The sequence below is a fragment of the Myiozetetes cayanensis genome, unplaced genomic scaffold (assembly GCF_022539395.1).
Source record: "Myiozetetes cayanensis isolate MyiCay16 unplaced genomic scaffold, myiCay2020 scf53, whole genome shotgun sequence".
NCBI classification, from domain to species: domain Eukaryota; kingdom Metazoa; phylum Chordata; class Aves; order Passeriformes; family Tyrannidae; genus Myiozetetes; species Myiozetetes cayanensis.
In genome coordinates, this window is record NW_026087776.1 from 1 (window position 1) to 19,249 (window position 19,249).

Below are 19,249 nucleotides of genomic sequence, written 5' to 3' on the forward strand. Positions count from 1 at the left end.
TTTTTTCCTGCACGTCTAATTCAGGAATGACAAATCTTGCAGTATGGAGAGTTTCAATAAGTTTAAATAAGCTTTCAATCTTTTTCAAAAGAACCTTATGCCATATTAGCATGAGTTCAACCCACCGAACTGGCATTTTAAAAATGACCTCAGCGTTTAGCACACTCACTGTTGGTAGACACTGGCTTGCCTTGAAGACTGAGAAGGGAGTACTTAAAAAATTCCAGGCTTTAAAGCACAAGAAGACCATGAGAGGCTAAGAAAAACAGGAGAATGACCACAGTAAAGGCACAGGCAAAAAGATGTAGCTTTAACTGTAATTCCAAGCTTGCTTGTCTTAAGGTTCATGTCAGAGTACCCTGAAGCTGCTTTCAACTCCTTGCTTGCCCGTGAGAAGAAAGCAGAGTGAAGTGGGCACTGCGATCATATTCCACATATTTTGAAACACTTTAACAATCCCAGCCATCCCTGCCAACTCTGTCTTTTGCTGCAGTCCATGGGGACATTTCTTAACTGGGCTTTTTCCTGTTGGAGAGGACCAGCTTGCCACTCGTGGCACGACTCTCTTGCCCTCAACTGCAGTGCGGCTTGGGAATTTACCCTAGGGATGTTTTGTCCCAAGGAAGGAGGGGGGTCACCTTCCCTCTGTCAGCTGCGCTTTCTCTCAGCAACCTGAGCTCTGTGGTTTGCTGAGAAACCCTTTCTCTCAGCAGCCCTTCAAGGCCACCAATGCTTTTGGCGTGGCAGTCCTTCCAAGGCCTTCAGAGTCATTGCAATACCAACCCGCCTTTGTCAGCTCAGACCTTTGCCTTGCACCTGCCATTGTCCACAGTTCCTTTTCCTTTGGGGAGGGAGAGGGATCTGTGCCGTGGCAAAGGCACCACTAAAGGCACCTGCCACTCACACCCCAAGCACCAGCTCGTCACTGCACGACTCGCCACGTGCCTGGCATGAAATGCGTCCCGGCACCCATCTTGCTGAATGCTGTCCTTTGATGTCCAGAACCAGGTCGGCCTTGGAAGACCTACAAAGAAGATCACCTTTGTCACCAGTGGATTGGTCAACAACCTCAACTCCTATGGAGTAGACATCGTGTCCATGTGCAGCGGACTCACCACCTACATGACCCATGAAGTTCAGAGTGAGTGCAAGCAAATGAATTCTCTCTCCCACTGGCCTAGCATTTTCTTTCCCTTGGCCTATGACCACTGCACAAAGGGTCCTCTTCCAACTTGACACATACAGAAACCAAGTAGCAAAAATACACCGCTGTAGAATGGCAGCCACTGTTGTAGCTGCTCTAGACTGGTATAAATAAGCTGAGTTGCTGTGGGTGCCTTACTTGCATTTTGATCACTTGCAATAGAATTTTGTATTAATGGGGAAAACCATTTGTTTTAAATGTATCCAAGGGAACTAAATTTTACTCTGATAATCCTGAACACCATCAAAGTATTCTGAGCCTTCTTGCAAGCTGATTGTCTCCAACCCTGTCATGGAAAGCTGCTTTACAGCTGAGGCTCAGCTCTAGCATGGCAGCATTTCCCTCTACTCCCTGCTTGCTTTGCTTTGGGCATTGCTTTGGCACCTGAAGGGGCTTAATGGGATTCAAAAGGCAAGTGCAGTCTGCCAGGTATTAAAGGCTGTCTACAAATGCACAGATCACTCAACAATATCTAAGCCAGCATCTCATGGTTTTGGTTTTTTCTTTTGTTGTTTGTTAAGGACCCCAACTGAATCTCAGATCGTGTACTACACTTGACGTCCTGAAAGTTGTGGACCTGAATTATTGTCATGGCAATGCAATGGCCTGAAAACTTTACCTTTCTTGAACCGAGTGTGGGGGCTCCAGAGCTGCTGCCCAAAGCCAACCCCCATGCCCTTCTTCCCTGACATCTCCCCTTTCCAGAGTCCTTCTTGAGGATGGAGATGCTGAAATACATGAATGGTTGACCAGAACTTTAAATTAAAGACCTTCATTATATATTGACTCCAACTTGTTTGTCTTTGCCATTTTTTATTTATGAACACCCCCAGAAATACATTTTGATTGTCTCTCTTTCGCACCTTTTGAGCCCTTCAAATGCTCTTTTCAGGGCTCTCAACACAGGGACACACACCCAGAGAGCTGGGCAAGCCCCGGGGTGTGTACCTTACAAACAAGGCTTGCAGAGCTACCACCTTCCTTTCCCTAATGCAGGGAAAGATGCCTCACATCAAAAATCAAAAGGCAGAAAGAAATAAGGACAAAGCAATGAATTTGCCTTTATAGGCCAAGAGGAGTCTCCTTTCCTGGAGCTTTCCCTTTCTGGGAGTTACAGAGCTGTTCTGTTCCTAAGGTACAGCAAGGCGGGGTCCCTGCTGCTCAGGATGTTAAAATCCAGATTATTTCCTCTTCTACCAAAAAGGGCAGGACGTTCTGGCTTATCCAGGTGAATACAAATCTATCTAGCACAAACACCAGTCATAGGAAGTCCCTCAGCTTTTGGCACCTCCTCGGCACTCAGGGAGTCCAAGCTAGGCATCAGGCAGGAGCAGAAGGACAGAGGGTGGCCCTCACCAGCAGAAGTGAGAGTTGAGCCTTCTCTTCTCAAAGAAAGTAAGATTCCCTGGCTTTTCCAGTGACAACTGCAACAATGACCCTGAGGAATGGATGGCAGGGGAGAGCTGTGCTCAGAGACATCAGTTTAGAGTGACACAGGGACTGACAGTCGAATACAGAGCACTCTGGGGGTCAAGAAATGAGCTCCTCTGGCAGTGCTGCCTCTGGAACAGGCACAGTGAAGAAACAAACCCAAATTACCAGAAGCTCCTGGGCCGTGGCTCTGTACAGCATTATCAAATGCAGAGAAAGATTAAAACCTACTTCCCAAATAACAGTTGACATAAAATGCCTGATGTCACTGCTCCTGCCTTACACCTTTGTTACCTCCAGTATATGGTCCCCTTCTCAAATCAGCCCTTGGTCCATAATCAGGCTCTGTGAAGATACAGGGGCCTGTCCTGACTGAATGAGCTCAGAAAGGAAGGTCAACAACAGAACTCAGGAATTTCTGTGATTTAGAACCAGCTCAATGATCACCTGCAGTGATTTGAATGTGGTTTTGGTTATAGGTACGACGTCAGGCCGAGTCCTTTGCCATGTAGGCACAAAGTGTCATTACAAGTTCACTGGGAATCTGTTCTGTGGTGCTGATGATTATTTAAAAGTCACTGTTAAATACCTTGGACTTACCAGGACCAGTTTTCTTTCATCTCCCTGTACGCAATGAATTCAATCAGGCTGCTATCAAAGCCTCCTCTTATCAGAGCACTTCCCCAGGAAACCCGTCATGATTCTGTGAACACAGGGCACCTGCCAGTAAGGCAAACCCATTTTCACATTCAACTTTGGGGTATTATGTATAAAAACTAAGAGTACACATCAATTAGCAGCAGAGCTTGCCTGGCCTACCATCAAAATGAAGTTCACTGTAAGTAGACGAATCACTTTCTCATGGAACTCTTAAGGCTGGACAGTTTAAATGGGTTTGAGTCTTTCTTGGCACCAAGTGAACTTGTAGTGATTTGTGCAGAGAGAAAATGCCAGAGGGGTGGGGACTGCAGGGGTGAAATGTCCCTTCTGGCAGGGATGTCACTCCATCTGCCTACTTAAAAATGAAAGAGGGAAGTGCTCTGTCTCAGGGGTGACACACACACGTGGGATTCCCAAAGGACAATATTCTCTCCTTCACAGATCAGAGGCAAGTCAACAGTCTCAGCAAGGTCCAGAAAGTGAGGGCACAGCTGTGCTGAGAGTGCAGGAGAAGGGCCATGAGGCATGAGAGACCCCACGTACACTCAGATCTCTTTCGTCAAAATCCTCCTGTGAAGGAAATGAAATTTGGGAGCAATTCAATATTCAGGGGATTTTCTTCAAGAGAATAATTGTTCACAATAGTTATCACAAAAGAATTTATCATTATAACAATCTCCTGCATATTTAAATGCTCTTCAGCCAGACCCCACTGCAGTAAAGTGCTGATCCTTTACACAACGCTAAACAGGAAGTCAAAACTATTTTAGGACAGCAAGTAACTTGATGAAAGATAAACAGCACAATATTAAAATGCTGTGAATTTCAAAATGTTCATTTAAGATTGTGATTGCTTCTCTCCTTGGAGTTTTCCTGGCTCCAGCTCTTGCTGACAAGGGTTGCGAATGAGGGGTTTTGGTTGCTTAAAGAATCACCATAGAAGGTGCTGGCAAAAGCAGGTTTTAACATGAATTTGTGGAATTGCAAGTTAACAGAGTTCATTGTCTAGGTTCCATCTGTTGCTCACTGCACAGATGAATCATGCAAAGGAAAATCAAATCAGAACTTCTTTAGAACGGCATACACAGAATCCAGGGGTGCAGAGGGCGAGGGTGCAAAGGGTTTAAGAGTATTTAATCATTGACTAATTCATCATTTACAAGGTGACTTGATAGGGTTTATTACAATTACAACAATGACTGAATTACAGATTCCAGATAGCAACATTCATACCCTGATCACTGCACATGCACACACAGAGCTGTCTACATCAATACCTGTGTGTGCAAAAGCACCTGTTAAAAATTCCCCTGGGGTTCAGTGGAACAGGTCAAATGCCTTTGCATTTCTCCACAGGTGAGGGTTGAGCCTCGAGGAGTGGGGGATTGTCAGCCCAGTCCTCTGAACATTGCAAACTTGAGGCTCCAGGAGGCTCCCACTCTGAGGGAGATGCTTGTGGACCCCACTGCAGTCCAGGACAGCTCCAGGGCCTGCCTCAGGACTGCAGTTTATAGGGCTGAGACGTGATTGTCATGACTGTGATTTAGCCACCAGTAGATTTCCACCCTGGCCACAGCCCAAGGTGGTTACAATGGTGCCGTTCCACTCGGGCTACGATTCAAGCAAATCATGTTCCAAGGCTGTCAGGGGATAAGTGATTATCCCTTGTTCCCTGCCTTGGTCAGGCTGCTGATGTCCCTGATACAATCAGTGTCACTGCCACCTTCGCCATGCAAGAGCTCTTGGCAAGGTCATGAAAACCAGGTGGGGATGAAGGATTGTAAGGTCTGACACAACAGCATTAACAGCTTCCCAGCCTCCCTCTGAGGCCAGGAATTCTCTCCCCTTTAAGCTGGTCTCCAAGAGCAACAGTTTCCCAAAACACGGCTACTAGAGCTATTGCTTTATTGAGTGAAACACTCCTGGGAATCCCCAAAGGCACATCCTTACCTCCTTTAATCGTTTCCAAAAATCAGAACCTTGAAAAAACTTCAAGGAGCACCACAATGAAACCTCAAACCACCCTGACACTGGGGTCATAAAATTTGAGCAGGAGAACACATCACACACGTGGCATTACTGGAGGAGGCAATTTACCTTTCACCAAAGTCCCTCATGAGCCCCAATGACACATTTACCTAAATAACATAACTGAAAGGACCAGTATTTCCTTGTCCATGATTATTTGCTCTGCATAAAGCCTGTTTTCTTAACCAGTGCTTCTCTTTGGCAATCCAGTTCTCTTTCATTCGTTGAATATTGTTGAATATTGTTTGCAATCAAAAACTGGTTTGCCTTTTTTTTTTTTTCCGAGGTCTACGTTGCAACCAAGGTGGATTTTAGAGCACCTGCATCATTGTTACAGTGTGTTAGAGGGCTTGGCTTGACAGATGGTTCCCTGCACCACCTCAAGGAGACAGGGTAGGATGGGGGAGGAAAGTGGTACAAAAGCCTTTGATTGAGAAAGGGCTCCAAGAACTGAAGAGAATTCTCTCAGCAGGGCTGAGTCGCTCTCAAAGGTCTTTCAAGAAGTTGCCCTGCCCATGAATAACTCCTTCCCCGGTACCAAAGGTGTGTGTAGAGGCTCTGAGCTCCTTCTTGGTTTTCCTAAATGCTGCTTTCTGGGTTTGTTCCTTTGATGCTCAGGGAACCTGGGTCTTATCAAATCCCACCCAGAGACAATCACTTCATTATCTCGAGGAACACACTCCAGAGCTTGACCCGGCATGGAAAACTCATCCAAGGTCTGTGCAGAGGAATCCCCTCTTACCTGGCTCACCCAGCTCCTGGTGAGTCTGCTCCTGACAGCCTTTGTGTTCCAAAACAAAGGCAGGTTAGCCAGATTACCAATTGCTTGCTCACCTCCAGGTGAAGGTTGTTTTCTATGACTTTCCATACTTTGGTCAGTGCTTTTTCAGGAAGGTTTGGGCTCTGGCTGCTGACACAAGTCTGCATTTTTTAGGTACCCTTAGGCATATACAACACGCAGCTCCCACAGGTCCTGCCCAGTTCCTCTCTCCAGTAGGGCCAGCAGTGGGTGAGGGAGAGCACAATCCACCCCAGAGCCCATGCAGAAACCCACATTTTGTCAGAGAAATCCACACAAATGCTGCTGCTCACAAAGAACCAGGAATGACCCCTCCCTTTGGTGTAGTGGCACCGACCAGAAATGTCCCTTTGGACTTGCAGACTTTACTCAGTAAAACCAAGGCCAGAATTTAGTTTAATACTGCACATGCAGCAATGCTTACAAGTTATTTGTCTGTATATGTATTAAAACCAGCCTTTTTTTAAATAAGTGGCTGGATTGCAGTTGAAAAGCCATTTTGGAACGTTAACAGTGATTCCCTGTCACAGACTGGGGCTGCTCACAGAACACAACTGAGCAACTTATCCACAAATCTCCCTCCCTGAGTGACCACCCCCTCAATATTTACATCACCACAGAAAATAATCTGAGGCAAGCTGAAAATAAATACTGTTGCCACCTAAAATAACTAAGAGACCGGCACAGACTTGAACATATATATGAAATATTCCAGCCTGAAATGCCTATTTCCTGTAAAACACTTTTCAGTGACTGTGTTGTATTTGGGGAGCATATTTAGGTGGGTGCTATGGTTACAAGGAACATACAGTGCCTTTTGGAAACTAATAAGGCTCTTATTTATTTTGCCTAATGGAAGATTTCAATTTTTTTTCTATTTAAACTCTAGGCTATCTCTGGTCTTAAATTTGATGTGAATTTTTAGAAATAATTAGTATATGTCAGAAAAATATTTTAAAATGTTTTTCATTTTTGGACTACAAATGGATTCTTATCTGATAATTATCAGACTCCAGCAGGTCAAATTTTGTAGAAGTACAATCCCTGTATTTATCAAGCAGTTACAGCAGGAAATAATTTTCAGTGACATGCAACAGGGAAACAAATGACAAAATAATTTTATTGCCACATTCAGCCCTTCCACACCTAATTCTGAAAACATATATAAGGTGGGAGGTTCACATCGCTCTCTCTACCTGAGGGAGCATCAGCTCTGCAGTCAGGATGAAGCTCCCTGTGAGTACACAAGCTTTTCTTCCTTATAAACTAAACCTTTGATTCAGTCCCATTGCCTTTCTCTCCGAAGTGCCGCTGCCTGCCCAGAGGTTTCTCTGGGGACATTTTGCTCCTCCAGAGTGAGCAGCTCAGCTGTCATTAGCTGAACCAGCTGATGAGGCAAGGATTTTCCCCACAGCTGGGCTCTCCATTAAGCAGAATACACAAAACCTAAGCCATGGCCATTTTTACCAATGCCTTTGCAAAGCTGGAGCACTGCATTGATGGATCAACCACTCCCCTGTAATGGTAGAGCACAAGAAATGGAAAAGCTTTCTCCTCACTCTTGTAAAATACCTGTGTGTGCCTGCACAGGTCTCAGAAGCAGCTTGAGGTTCAGCTCTTGAAACAGCGACTGGGAAACCTGTCCAGTTTGCAGCACTCGGTGACTCCTTTAGGGCACTGTTGCAATGCCAGGATGGAAGCAAAAGAGGATCCAAGGAGGACACTTCAACAGCAGATTAGGAAAAGGGCACAGAGATTCTCATGACTGGATTCATCAGCCAGACCTGCAGTTACACTTTTGTACTTTTTTGATTTTCCTTTCAGATTTTGACTGCAGTCCTTCTTGGACTCGTCCTGACTCCAGCCCTTGGTGAATATGTGAGTACAGTGACCAATTCCCACAGGCACAGCTGCTGTTTCCATATCCCCTGCTTTGGGAGATGTCCTTCATTCTTTCATTTTCCTAAAGCTTTGGGGAGACAACTCAATCACTCGAAAGTCAGTCCAAGTGCACTTTCATTTGGTTTTCTAGGCTCAGAAGGTGGAAGTAAGCAAGAAAATATCCACAGCTGGAGGCTACCAAATTATGACCATGAATAGATATTGGCTGGTGGCAAGTGTTGAGCAAAGGACCCACCATGGGTCATGGAAAACCCTCTGGAACTACGACACGGTGAGTGGTGGGGAAGGTGCTTTTGGAGACTCTACGAGGCCACTGGCTCGTACACTGAGTAAAAACTGATGTGTTACCTTTTTAATATGGACTTGATTCCCACACTGATGATTGACAGAATGAGTTCGATGAGTGGTCAATAACTTTGTTTTACAGGGCTTTATGGCAACCAAGGTGCTGCCAGAGAAAGCCTGCTACATTTCCATCATGAACAGGACCGAGATGCCCAGCTTTGATGCACTTCCCCAGCTGGCTGCAGAGAGCAGGGTAAGACTGAAAAGAGGAGTTGCTTGAAAAGTTGTAGGTAATGCAAAGTAAACTGATGTCCTAGGCTATTTTCAAAAGCTTCCAAGCCAACAGGTACTGCAAAAGCCGTGTTCATCACACCACTGATTAGGCACTTTTATTGATTTCAATGGCATTTTGCATCAATCTCTACCTTGAAACCTTTGAACAATTAGAATACCCTTTACAGATGCTTCCAGTGGAGGGTTTTCATGTTTTGCTGATGTTGTAGATCACTTAGATTATTTTTATGACTTTTATAACAATTAAAACTCGGGTTATGCCTGGCATGGAGCCGATCACAGCACGGATCTTGCTGAGTGCCGTCATTTGGTGTTTAGAAACAGAACCGTCCAAGACCACCTGCAAAGGAGATTCTATTCACCCTCATCAAGAGGAATGTCCGGGACCTCGAGTCTTATGGACCAGACACCTTCTCCATGTGCAGAGGACTCACAACTTACGTGGCCTATGAAGTTCATGGTGAGTACCAACGAGTGAATTCTGAGTGTTACTCACCTGGTGGGTTTTCCCTTGGGCAGTGACTGCTGCACAAATTGCTCCTCTTCCAACTCGAGATGGACAGAAACCAGGAGGGGCAGCTGTGGGTGTGGAGATTGGTAGAAATCAGCTGTGGGTGCCTTAATTGTGTTTTGATCACTTGCAATAGAATTTTCTATTGATGGGAAAAAGGACATTTGTTTTAAATATATCCAAGGGAAATGAGTGTAAAACTGAGGAGCTAATCCTGAAGCTCCATCAAAGTGTTCTGAGCCTTCCTGCAAGCTGATTGTCTCCAGCCCTGTCATGGAAAGCTGCTTTACAGCTGGGGCTCAGCACGGCAGCATTTCCCTCTACTCCCTGCTTGCTTTGCTCTGGGCATTGCTTTGGCACCTGAGGGGGCTCAGTGGGACTCCAAAGGCAGGTGCAATCTGCCAGGTACCAAGGGCTGTCTACAAATGCACAGATCACTCAACAGCATCTAAGCCAGAATCTCAGGGTAATTTTTTTTTTTTAATTTTCTTGTTTTTCAAGGACCACCACTCAGCCTCAGATCATGCATTAGGCTTGATGCCCTTCAGTACTTGGCCCTTACCTACTGTCACGACAATAATTATGCCTGAAAATCATCCTGTTCTTGAGCCTTGTGTGGATGTTCCAGCTGCAGCTTTGGAGCTGCTGCCCAAAGCCAACCTCAGTGCCCTTCTTCCCTGGCATCTCCCCTTTCCAGAGATTCCTCCTTGAGGAATCAGATCCTAAAACAGATCAGCTGGTGACCAGACCTTTCAATTAAATCACAGATTGACTCTAACTTGTTTGTCCTTTCTCCACCCTTTGTTTTTCATGAACACCTCCAGAAATACATTTTGATTGTCTCTCTTTCGCACCTTTTGAGCCCTTCAAATGCTCTTTTCAGGGTTCTCAACACAGGGCACACCCAGAGTGCTGGGCAAGCCCTGGGGTGTGTACGTTACAAACAAGGCTTGCAGAGCTACCACCTTCCTTTCCTTGTGCAGGGAAAGATGCCTCACATCAAAAATCAAAAGGCAGAAAGAAATAAGGACAAAGCAATGAATTTGCCTTTATAGGCCAAGAGGAGTCTCCTTTCCTGGAGCTTTCCCTTTCTGGGAGTTACAGAGCTGTTCTGTTCCTAAAGTACAGCAAGGCGGGGTCCCTGCTGCTCAGGATGTTAAAATCCAGATTATTTCCTCTTCTACCAAAAAGGGCAGGATGCTCTGGCTTATCCAGGTGAATACCAATCTATCTAGCACAAACACCAGTCATAGGAAGTCCCTCAGCTTTTGGCACCCTTCTCACTGGCCCCACAGGCTTCATTCTGTAGGGGCTTGAAAGGATGCAGAGTTCCCTGAGGCACCTCTTGGGGAAAAGCATCTGAATTACCTGGATGAGCACACAGCAGTCCCAGTAGAGGAGAGACACAGGCAGGAGTTTGTTGCTGCCAATCTTCCCCTTTCTTGGTGTGACTCAAGTTGTTTTAATTCCCTCACAGACCATAAGTTCTCATTTTGTGCAATCTGAGGCAAAAATGGAGAGAATCAAGTTTAGGAGGGACTTTAATTTCTTTTTATTCACTGTACAGTGCCATAACAACATCTCTCAGCTCTTGTCATGCCCTACTTTGCCTTCTCCTTGGCATTGCTCAAACTCCCTTTCCAGGAGGGACTGGAAAGAAACCTCTTAGTAGTTGTATGTTCATTTAATGCCAAACACTGAGTGAAGGAAAAGGGACCTTGAGCCATCCCCTGAACCAAAGCAACTTCACAGCAGCATCAAAACTACACCTGTGGTGTTTACTGCAAAACTGGAACAGAATCCATCTGAAGAAAGAGTCAAGACAAGGCTTCAGATAAACATGATGCTTCAGGTCTTATTGCCTGTTATCAAGTGGAGCTGTTTCTGCCTTGTTAGCCCAGCCCAGAGCTGGGGCCTGCCAGCTCACCCCACTATGGACAGATCCACTCCACAGGACTGGGGAGGCAATCCTGAACAACAAAATCAGCCAGAACAGCCTCAGCAGTGCAGAAAATTGCTGTAGTGCAGCAGGTGACACTCAGTGGCAGAGAGCAGTGCATGGCAGATGTCCACAGAGCCATCTCCCATCTCCTGATGGGCAATGGTTTGGGATTTCAGAAAGCCACAGCTGCACCTCCTGCCTTTTGTCCTGTAGAATCCAAAGTGTGGAACTAAAGGCAGCAAACAACACAGTCAAAGGAGAGCTGTAAACACAATTAGGAGGATTGTTGGACAACAAATCACTGGCTGGAGAGGGAAAGTTTACCAGTTATCACTCCAGTCTGGAGCACACGTCAGTGGAATTAAACCTCTTCCAAGGAAAGCCTCCAAGGAGGACCAGGATCAGTGATGGAGGCTTTGCCTCATGGATAAATGGTCACATTCTTCATGTTCACAGCACTTTGATAGGGGCAAGTCAGACACTGCAGTTCAACACAGTAGGATTTATCTTTAAATCCTGTAGGATTATGTGAAATGGAGGCAGCAAACCCAAATCTTGCCTTCTGTGCAGCTCTGCTCCCTCCTGCTGGGCACCAGTGCTTGTCCCTTTAATTACCACTGGCCAAATACCTGAGCAAATCAATCAGCCTCCTAAGGAGAATGCTGGGTTTGCATTCCTGTGAGTCACAGGGGACTGAGAACAGACACCCAGGCTGTGCTTTGGTCATTAGATCACGCAGAGTTTTAAGTTCAGGTTCTCAGAAAACACTTTTAATTGTGTTCTTTAATTTAAGCAGGGAGGTCAGGCTCAGCCACACCATGTTCAGAAAATCTCAAGCCCCTAATGATTTCCTCAGCCTTTTGCTCCAAACTCAGGATCAGTGGGAACCAGGCTGATCTGGTTCAACTGGAGAGAAAGACACCAGTAATTCCAGATGCCCTTGGGGTAGGCTGGGCTGAATTTTGGCTGGCTGTAAGGGAATGAAGCAGAAAGAAAATCCCACACTTGCAGAGGTGCTGCAAGGATGCTGGAACACGGCAAAGTGCTTGGAAGTGGTTGAAGGCAAACAAGAGCAACATGCATGAAATGCTGAGCAGAGACATTCACAGCCTTATTACACAGCCCTATTTCCCACAGCACCAGCCCAAGGGGACTGTTGGGTGCACCCCCTGCTCCTGGGAAGCTTTAGGCTTAAAATATCCCCCTCCATCACCCACCCCTGCTCCCAGCTGAGCACACACAGCCCCTCCATCACTCCCACTCTCCTGTGAGGAGAAAAATTGGGGAAAAACACTATAAAACTCGTGGGTTGAGATAAGAATTTCATAACTGAAAGAAAATAAAATATAACACCGATAATAATGCTAATGATAAAAACAGCAATGACAATATTAATGAAAAGGAGGGAGAGAGGGACAGAGAGACAGGAGACCCAAGAGAAACAAGTGATGCCCAGTACAAACACTCACCAGCAGCTGATTGATTCCCAGCCTGTCCCCCAGTGGGGATCAGCAGCTCCCAGCCAACAACCCCAGTTTACATACTGGGCACGACATCCTGTGGTGTGGAACATCCCTGTGTCCAGCTCAGGTCAGCTGTGCCAGCTCTGCTCCCTGCCAGCTCCTTGGGCAGCTCCTCAGTGGCAGAGCACGAAACCCTGAGAAGTCCCTGGTTTGGAGTGACCACGACTGAGCAGCAGCTGAACCCTCAGAGTGTCCCCAGCCCAGCTTCTGCTGTGCTGCCCCACACCACGATCTCACCAGTGCACTGGGGGTGCTGCAGAGCTTCACTTTGTTCCACTGGGGTCTGGCTCAGGCCATGGTAGAGGGCAGAGCTGTTTCCAGCCCCGGGGCAGTCACATCCAGGTGGACTGACAGCCCTCCAAGTGAAAGCCAAGTGTGGCCTGCACTCTGCCACCAGAGGGACTGAGGAAAATGCATCAGCCCCATCAGCTGTGGCACAGCACAGGGCTGCTCTGGCTGCAGCTGCTGGGGAAGTTCAGCATGCCCAGTACAGGGCACTCAGTGTGACTTCATTCGTGTCACAGTAACCTGCTGTTAGTCCCTGTTCTCCATTAGACTGTGGGACTGTTGGAGGGTGAGCAGGTCTTGCTGATCCCTCCTGGGCTCTCCAGTCCATGGATCATCTGGGGGATGTGATCAGGGGCTTGACTGCCAACAGTGCACCGTTGTGGTACCAATCAGCACCAGCTGTTCTTCGACCCTGAACAGCAGAAGGGTCCCCCAAGAGACCAGGCAGGGCAGAGCTGTTTCATTTCCTCCATCTCCAGGGCAGCCTTGCCAAAAACCCACCCTTTTAGGTGCTTGAAATAGCCTGAGGTAGCCCATGGCAGGGACCCTGCAGGCCAGTCACCATGGGGGGCTTTTGCCTCTGCTGGAACCAGGACACCCCCTTAGGTTTTGGTGGCATTGTTCCCTGTGCCACATTTTCTTCTATTTTGTTTAATACACTACAAGCAATGTATTTCCATCCATACACTGAGTCTAACACTCCCCTGCAGAAAAAGGCCCCACAGACACACAGAGTGAGCAGCCCCTGTCAGGAGAGCTAGTGGAACAAACTCCAATCACCGAGGGAATTATGCATTGCAGCCTTTACACGCTGCAGCAGAGGCAGATAAAATCACAGCAGGGCAAAGTCGGCTAAAAGCAAGAGCCAAGGGAGCTCTTGATCCCTGGAAAAGTTAGAGCAGTGCCGGGAAGAAAAACCCCTGTTGGCCACTGAGCGTCAACCTCGAGCTGAGAGGTTGTAGATGGAGCTGTGAGCTGGGATGGGAACGTCCAGAGGAGTCTGTTGTCCTGCATCTCCAGGGCAGAGCAGCTCTGCAACCTTCCCACAGCTGTGCTGAGGGACACCCCTCGGGGACACAGCCAGGGGCCTGGGGGAGCTGTCTCCACCGCCAGCAGGGAGCCAGTCCTGTGCAGAGATGATGCAATTGTGGTAATTGGGTGGTGTAGGGAACTTGCCACATCTGGATCATCCACACGGAGCTGCAACAGATTCCTGAAGTGCCAGGAAATCCAGGGAACAGGGTTTTCAGATGTTGCCAAAAGCCATTACCCACCACGCAGGTCAGACATTTGGGAGCCAAAGGGAACCACCCCCAAAACCCACCCAAGGCTGTGCTCACCCCTCAGCAGCACCACTGCTCCCACAGGCTGACAGAAACAGCTTCCTCTGAGCTGGGAGTTTCAGACACATATAAGGGAGCAGTTGATAAAACCAAACCTGCTGATACCACTTCCCCCCTCATTTACATATGCACTCGACAAGTGCATCAATTGGAGCTTAATTACCCATTGCACTGCTGAGTGCAATTAAAACACCTTACTATTTTCTCTTACACAAAGACTAGAACACAGCCCATCTTCCCAAGCACTGCTAGGTCTCTCACACAAAAGCTGGAATCTGCATAATATTTTTTGGGTTGAACACTTTTTTAGCAAGGGAGGGAGCGAAATTCCATCACCCTTCCTGTGTCCCACATGAGCTTCCTGTTATGGAGCTGAATTCCTCAGTGTGTTGATGCTGCTCTTACCAGGTCATAGACAAAAATACACATTCTTAAGACCTGCATACGAAGAGGATTAATCCTCCACAAAGTCAGAGCTGCAGCACAAAGCTCAGTGTTCCTCCCTGACAGCAGCTCCCTCCATGTCAGAGGGCTCACAGCTCGACCTGCTGCCTCATTCCTTGGCTTTCCCCAAGCTTTCCTGGGCCTTCTGTCAGCCTCAATCCACAGCTACACAGATTCTGATCTCCCCTCCATTCCCCCTCCTTTCCCTCCGCTTACTCCATGACAAAGTTATTTTCCTGAGGTACAGCTTTGTCTTTGTTTTGGGTTTTTCCCCACTCTAAGTGTTTGTTCATCTCAGGGACAGTGAGAAACAAATGGAAGAGATTATCACTGCTTTTAATCTTGAAGCAGACACAGATCATAGAGCACTGACAGTAAGACAAATCTGGCCATGACAGGAGCCCTAACTGTATCTCAGATCTGAAGCTGGCCCTAAGTACTTTTCCAAAAAGTCTCCAAGCCAGCACATCAGTCCCAAGAGAGCAAGCTTTTCTTCTACCCTTCCTAGTTTTACATCCTGCATTCAGCTCACTTTCTTCTAAAATACCAAACAAAGAATCCATAGACCAGTCCCATCCCCTTCCTTAGGGCAGCACAAATCCATACACAAAACTCTCCATGCCTGATCCCAAGATTTTCTAACTCCAGCTCCATAACTACAAACAGAAATGGTTCAGAACAGTTGTATAAAACTTCATCATCCCCAAACCCTGTATCTTTGCTGGCTACAGGAGCTACAGCTCTGGCACTGTGGTGTCTCCAGCAGTCTCATCTGGGAGGATTCAAAATCACCCAAATCACCTGGACATGCAAACCAGCAGGTGATGCCCCATCTTTTCCACAGCTGCCCAAAAGGGAGCACCTGCCCTCACATCCTGCCCAGCCAGGGCTGGGGCAGGGGCCAGCCCTCAGTTTGGGCAGCAGGGCCAGCTACCTGTGCAAAGGGCTCTTGTTCCTTTTTCTGGCTCTGTGCTGTATTTCCATGGATTGCAGGAAGCTGATACCCTGGCACAGATCCTCTCCCTGTGCCCTGATGAGCTGTGTCACTGCTCTCCTCTCAGACTCAGAGGTCAATTGAAAGACTCATCCTGCACTCCCAGCTCCCCTGGAGTTTAGATGTGGAAGGCCAAGATATTTGCCTATAAAGCACCTGTTTCTGCTCCTGTCTAGCCCTAGAGAAGCTTTGGCTCCACAGGATCTGCACTTTGCTCATCTGGGATGAAGATTTTGCAGCAGGACCGAGGAGGCACCATTTGCCTGGGTCCCTGTTATCCACCCTGGAGGTGATGGAGCCACTCCAATTGCTGAGCACGGCCAGGCTGGGAGGGAGAGCACTCCCAAAGTCTCAATCAGCAATGCACCAAGGTGTCTGGCTAGTCTGTCATGCAGGTATTTTCACTCCAGTCAGAAGTCTGGAGCTATCAGTTGCCACAGTTTGCTTTTTCCCCTTGCCCCTTCCCCTGCTGCTTGTCCTGGTCTTCCCTCACATTGGTTTGCTTTCACTAAGAATTTTTTGAAGATGAATTTAACTCTTTAGGCGATGAAGAACAGCTGGAAAGCCTGACTCAAGTGCACTTGCCTCCTGTTACAATCTGCTGAAATATTGCAGAGTACAGTGAGGCTGGAAGGATAAAGTATAACTCACACAGGTGGCACGGTGGTCTCAGCTCTCTCCAGGCTGGCAGAGTTTCCCTTGGCAGGCAGGAGAGAAGGTGAGGGGAGGTGAGGAGAGACTTGGGGCAACCAGTTCTCTCTCCCTTTCCTCTTCCCTGCTTTTCCAACATTTGTCCTCGAGTTTTATGCTGTTCAAAGCCAGTTCAGGTGTCCAAAGAGATTTGATAACCTTAAACAACGGCAGGATCTTCTGGCGGGAGGAGTCCCGTGGAAAGCCCTGGTGAGAACCTCTGGCAGGAATTTTTGGAAGGAAGTTTTGGACAGGCAGAAAGATGGCAACACATAATTTTTGGCATTTCTATATTATCTGTGTGTTACTCGTAGGTGAGTGAGAGCCACTCCCGGCACTACACAAAGAGCAAGAGCTTTCTGTGCGGGCACCTTTGCTCTGGGAGGCGTCTCCCTCCCTACAGAATTTGGGATGCCCGAGGGTGTCGTGGTTTTGCTTGTTCTGCCAAACTAAGCAGGGATTTTCCCTTCCCCCCTGCCCGCTGTGAAAGAGGGAGGTTGAATGGGTGCGTTGGTTCTGCCTTGGGTGATTGATCAACAGAAAAGTATTGACCACATTCCAGATCGATGGCCCTGGGAGTCTTCGTCGTTGCCTGAGCTGGGACAAGGTCTGGGTGGCAGGAGCTCCGAGGTTGCTTTTTCCTCAGCCTGGCTGCTTGGCAGGTTTTGTTTTCTCCTGGCTCCGGTTTGGCTGCTCCCCGTTTTCTGCCCCAGCCCGGGATCTGCTTGGATTTTCATGGTCCATGGACTATTCGGGAAGGAGGTCACCTCCTTTCCCTCCTCTGTTCCCGTGGTTTTTTCTTGCCGGGGATTCTTTTGCACATCACAGGAGAGGGGAAGCCCCACGGTCCAGCTGCAGACAGTGAGTTCCCGTTGGGAATAACCTTTTTTATTCTCTTTTTTTCCCCTCTCCCGTCTCCTCCATCACCCCCGGGGGCACCCCCAGTGGCACCACCCGTGATCCAACAGTGCCTCCTGCTGACTGTGGTTAGAATTGCGCCAAAGGGCGAAAACTCAACTCTTTACCTTTTTTTTTTGTTGTTTTGAAAGGGATTATTTTGGGGTATAGGATTGTTGTTTGGTTGTTTTATTTGTGTCCTTTCGTTGTTCTGCCAATACACATGTATCTTTTAGTAAAGGGCAGTTATTTTTCCTTTTTTTTTTTTTTTTTTTTTTCCACGCTTTCTCAATTGGAGCCTCTTAATTTGGGATTTACAATTGCTTAGAGCGAGGAGTTTGGGTCTTCCTCGTAACTCATCCTCAGCAAAACTCTTGTGTCTCATTAAAGTGAGGCAGATTCAGCCCAGCCCTCCAAAAGTGAACAACTGCCATTCCACCCAGGAAGGAAAGCCCTGAGCCCCCTGGTAGCTCCCTTCCTTTTTCCCAAGGCAGCTGAGCAGGATCTGCAGGAGCAAAGGGCACGTGGAGAAACTGAGGCACAGGGCCCAGCAGTGCCAGGGTGGGGGGTGCCATCCCAGGGACTCACCTGGGCCATCCTGGGGCTCATCTGTGGGAGAGAGGGATGGGAAGGGATGGGGCAGGAAGAAGCTGGGATGGGGCAGGAATAAGGCAGGAACAGGGCAGGGATGGGGCAGGGATGGAACCCGGGCAGGGGGCATCTTGAATGGGGCAGAGGGCACCTGGGATGGCACAGTTATGAGGCAGAGATGGAGCAGGGGGTACCAGGGAGGGGGCAAAGGGTGTTTGGGATATGAGAGATGGTACCAGGGATGAGGTAGGGATTTGGTAGAGGGGGAGAGAAATGGGACAGGGGGTAACTGGGATAGCCCAGGTGGTACCTGGGATGGGCAGGGATGGGACACGACTGTATAGGAGTCTCCAGTGCCAGGGGTCTGCTCCTGGTGGGGGGAACTGTTGTTTTGGTTTACATCAGTGGGCTTCTAGAGATCACTGTGATGGACAGTGATGGAGGAACCTCCCATACCAGGGCACCCAGAACAACCAAGGAAGGATGAAAACAATCTGCAGATCAGACATCCCAGTCTGGGCCTTTCTGTGACAGCATCATTTAAGGCTTGACAAGTGAGGATGTCCAAGGGTGAAAATTCATCTGCAAAACTTCAGTGCATCGAATTAATTGGTCCTTGTGAGGCTTTTTCATCCAAACCTCCCCACCACTCAAGCAGTGTCAGGGCAGGCTCAGGTTGGACCTCAGGGAAAGGTTCTTCCCCCAGAGGGTGGTTGGCACTGAAAAGGCTCCCCAAGGTTTGGTCACAGCCCCAAGGCTGCCAGAGCTCAGGGGTTGTTCAGACAATGCCCTCAGGGACAGGGTGGGGTTGTTGGGGTGTCTGTGCAGGGTCAGGAGTTGGACTCAGTGATCCTCGTGGGTCCCTTGTAACTCAGGATATTCCATGATTCCATGATTCCATGATGAGCACAGACATTACTGAGTGTTTCTCAGGACTGAGAAAATACAAGGGGTGAAGCCTGGCATGGCTTGTTGCTTTAACTTCTGTGAAGCTACTCCAGGTTTTTAAAGGTTTCTAAACTCAGATGTTTCCTTTGTGGGGAAACAGAGATGTCTCTAAGGGCATGGTAGGACAAAGGGGAAGCTGTGGCTGCCCCTGGATCCCTGGAAGTGTCCAGGGCCAGGATGGATGGGGCTTGGAGCAACCTGGGAAGGTGTCCATGGCAGGGGGGTGGAACAAGATGACCTTTAAGGTCTCTCCCAACCCAACCCAGTCTGGGGTTCCGTGCACAGGGCTGTGCCTGCTGTGAGCAAGCCACGTCTGTGTCCGTACCTGAAGCTGCTGTGGTGGAAACCAGACTCACTCAGCCCGAGCTTTGACCACGAGGTGGCATTCTCTGAGCTTTATTTGCTGAGAAGTAGAACTTACCATCTGTAATAATAACAATGATAATTAAGGAGGGAGGGGGGGGGGAAGAAAGCC

General features: G+C 48.0%; 1 protein-coding gene across 1 annotated transcript; it reads left to right on the plus strand.

Moving 5' to 3' along the window:
* Nucleotides 1-1,002: 1,002 nt before the first annotated feature.
* On the plus strand, nucleotides 1,003-9,704 carry LOC126650002 (gastrokine-1-like; the record flags this gene model as incomplete). The annotated part of the gene is made up of 7 exons (XM_050334441.1): nucleotides 1,003-1,141; nucleotides 7,324-7,358; nucleotides 7,947-8,000; nucleotides 8,155-8,295; nucleotides 8,452-8,562; nucleotides 8,922-9,063; nucleotides 9,616-9,704. Coding segments are annotated over 7 exons (711 nt in total), but the record flags the coding sequence as incomplete, so codon positions are not given.
* Nucleotides 9,705-19,249: the final 9,545 nt, after the last annotated feature.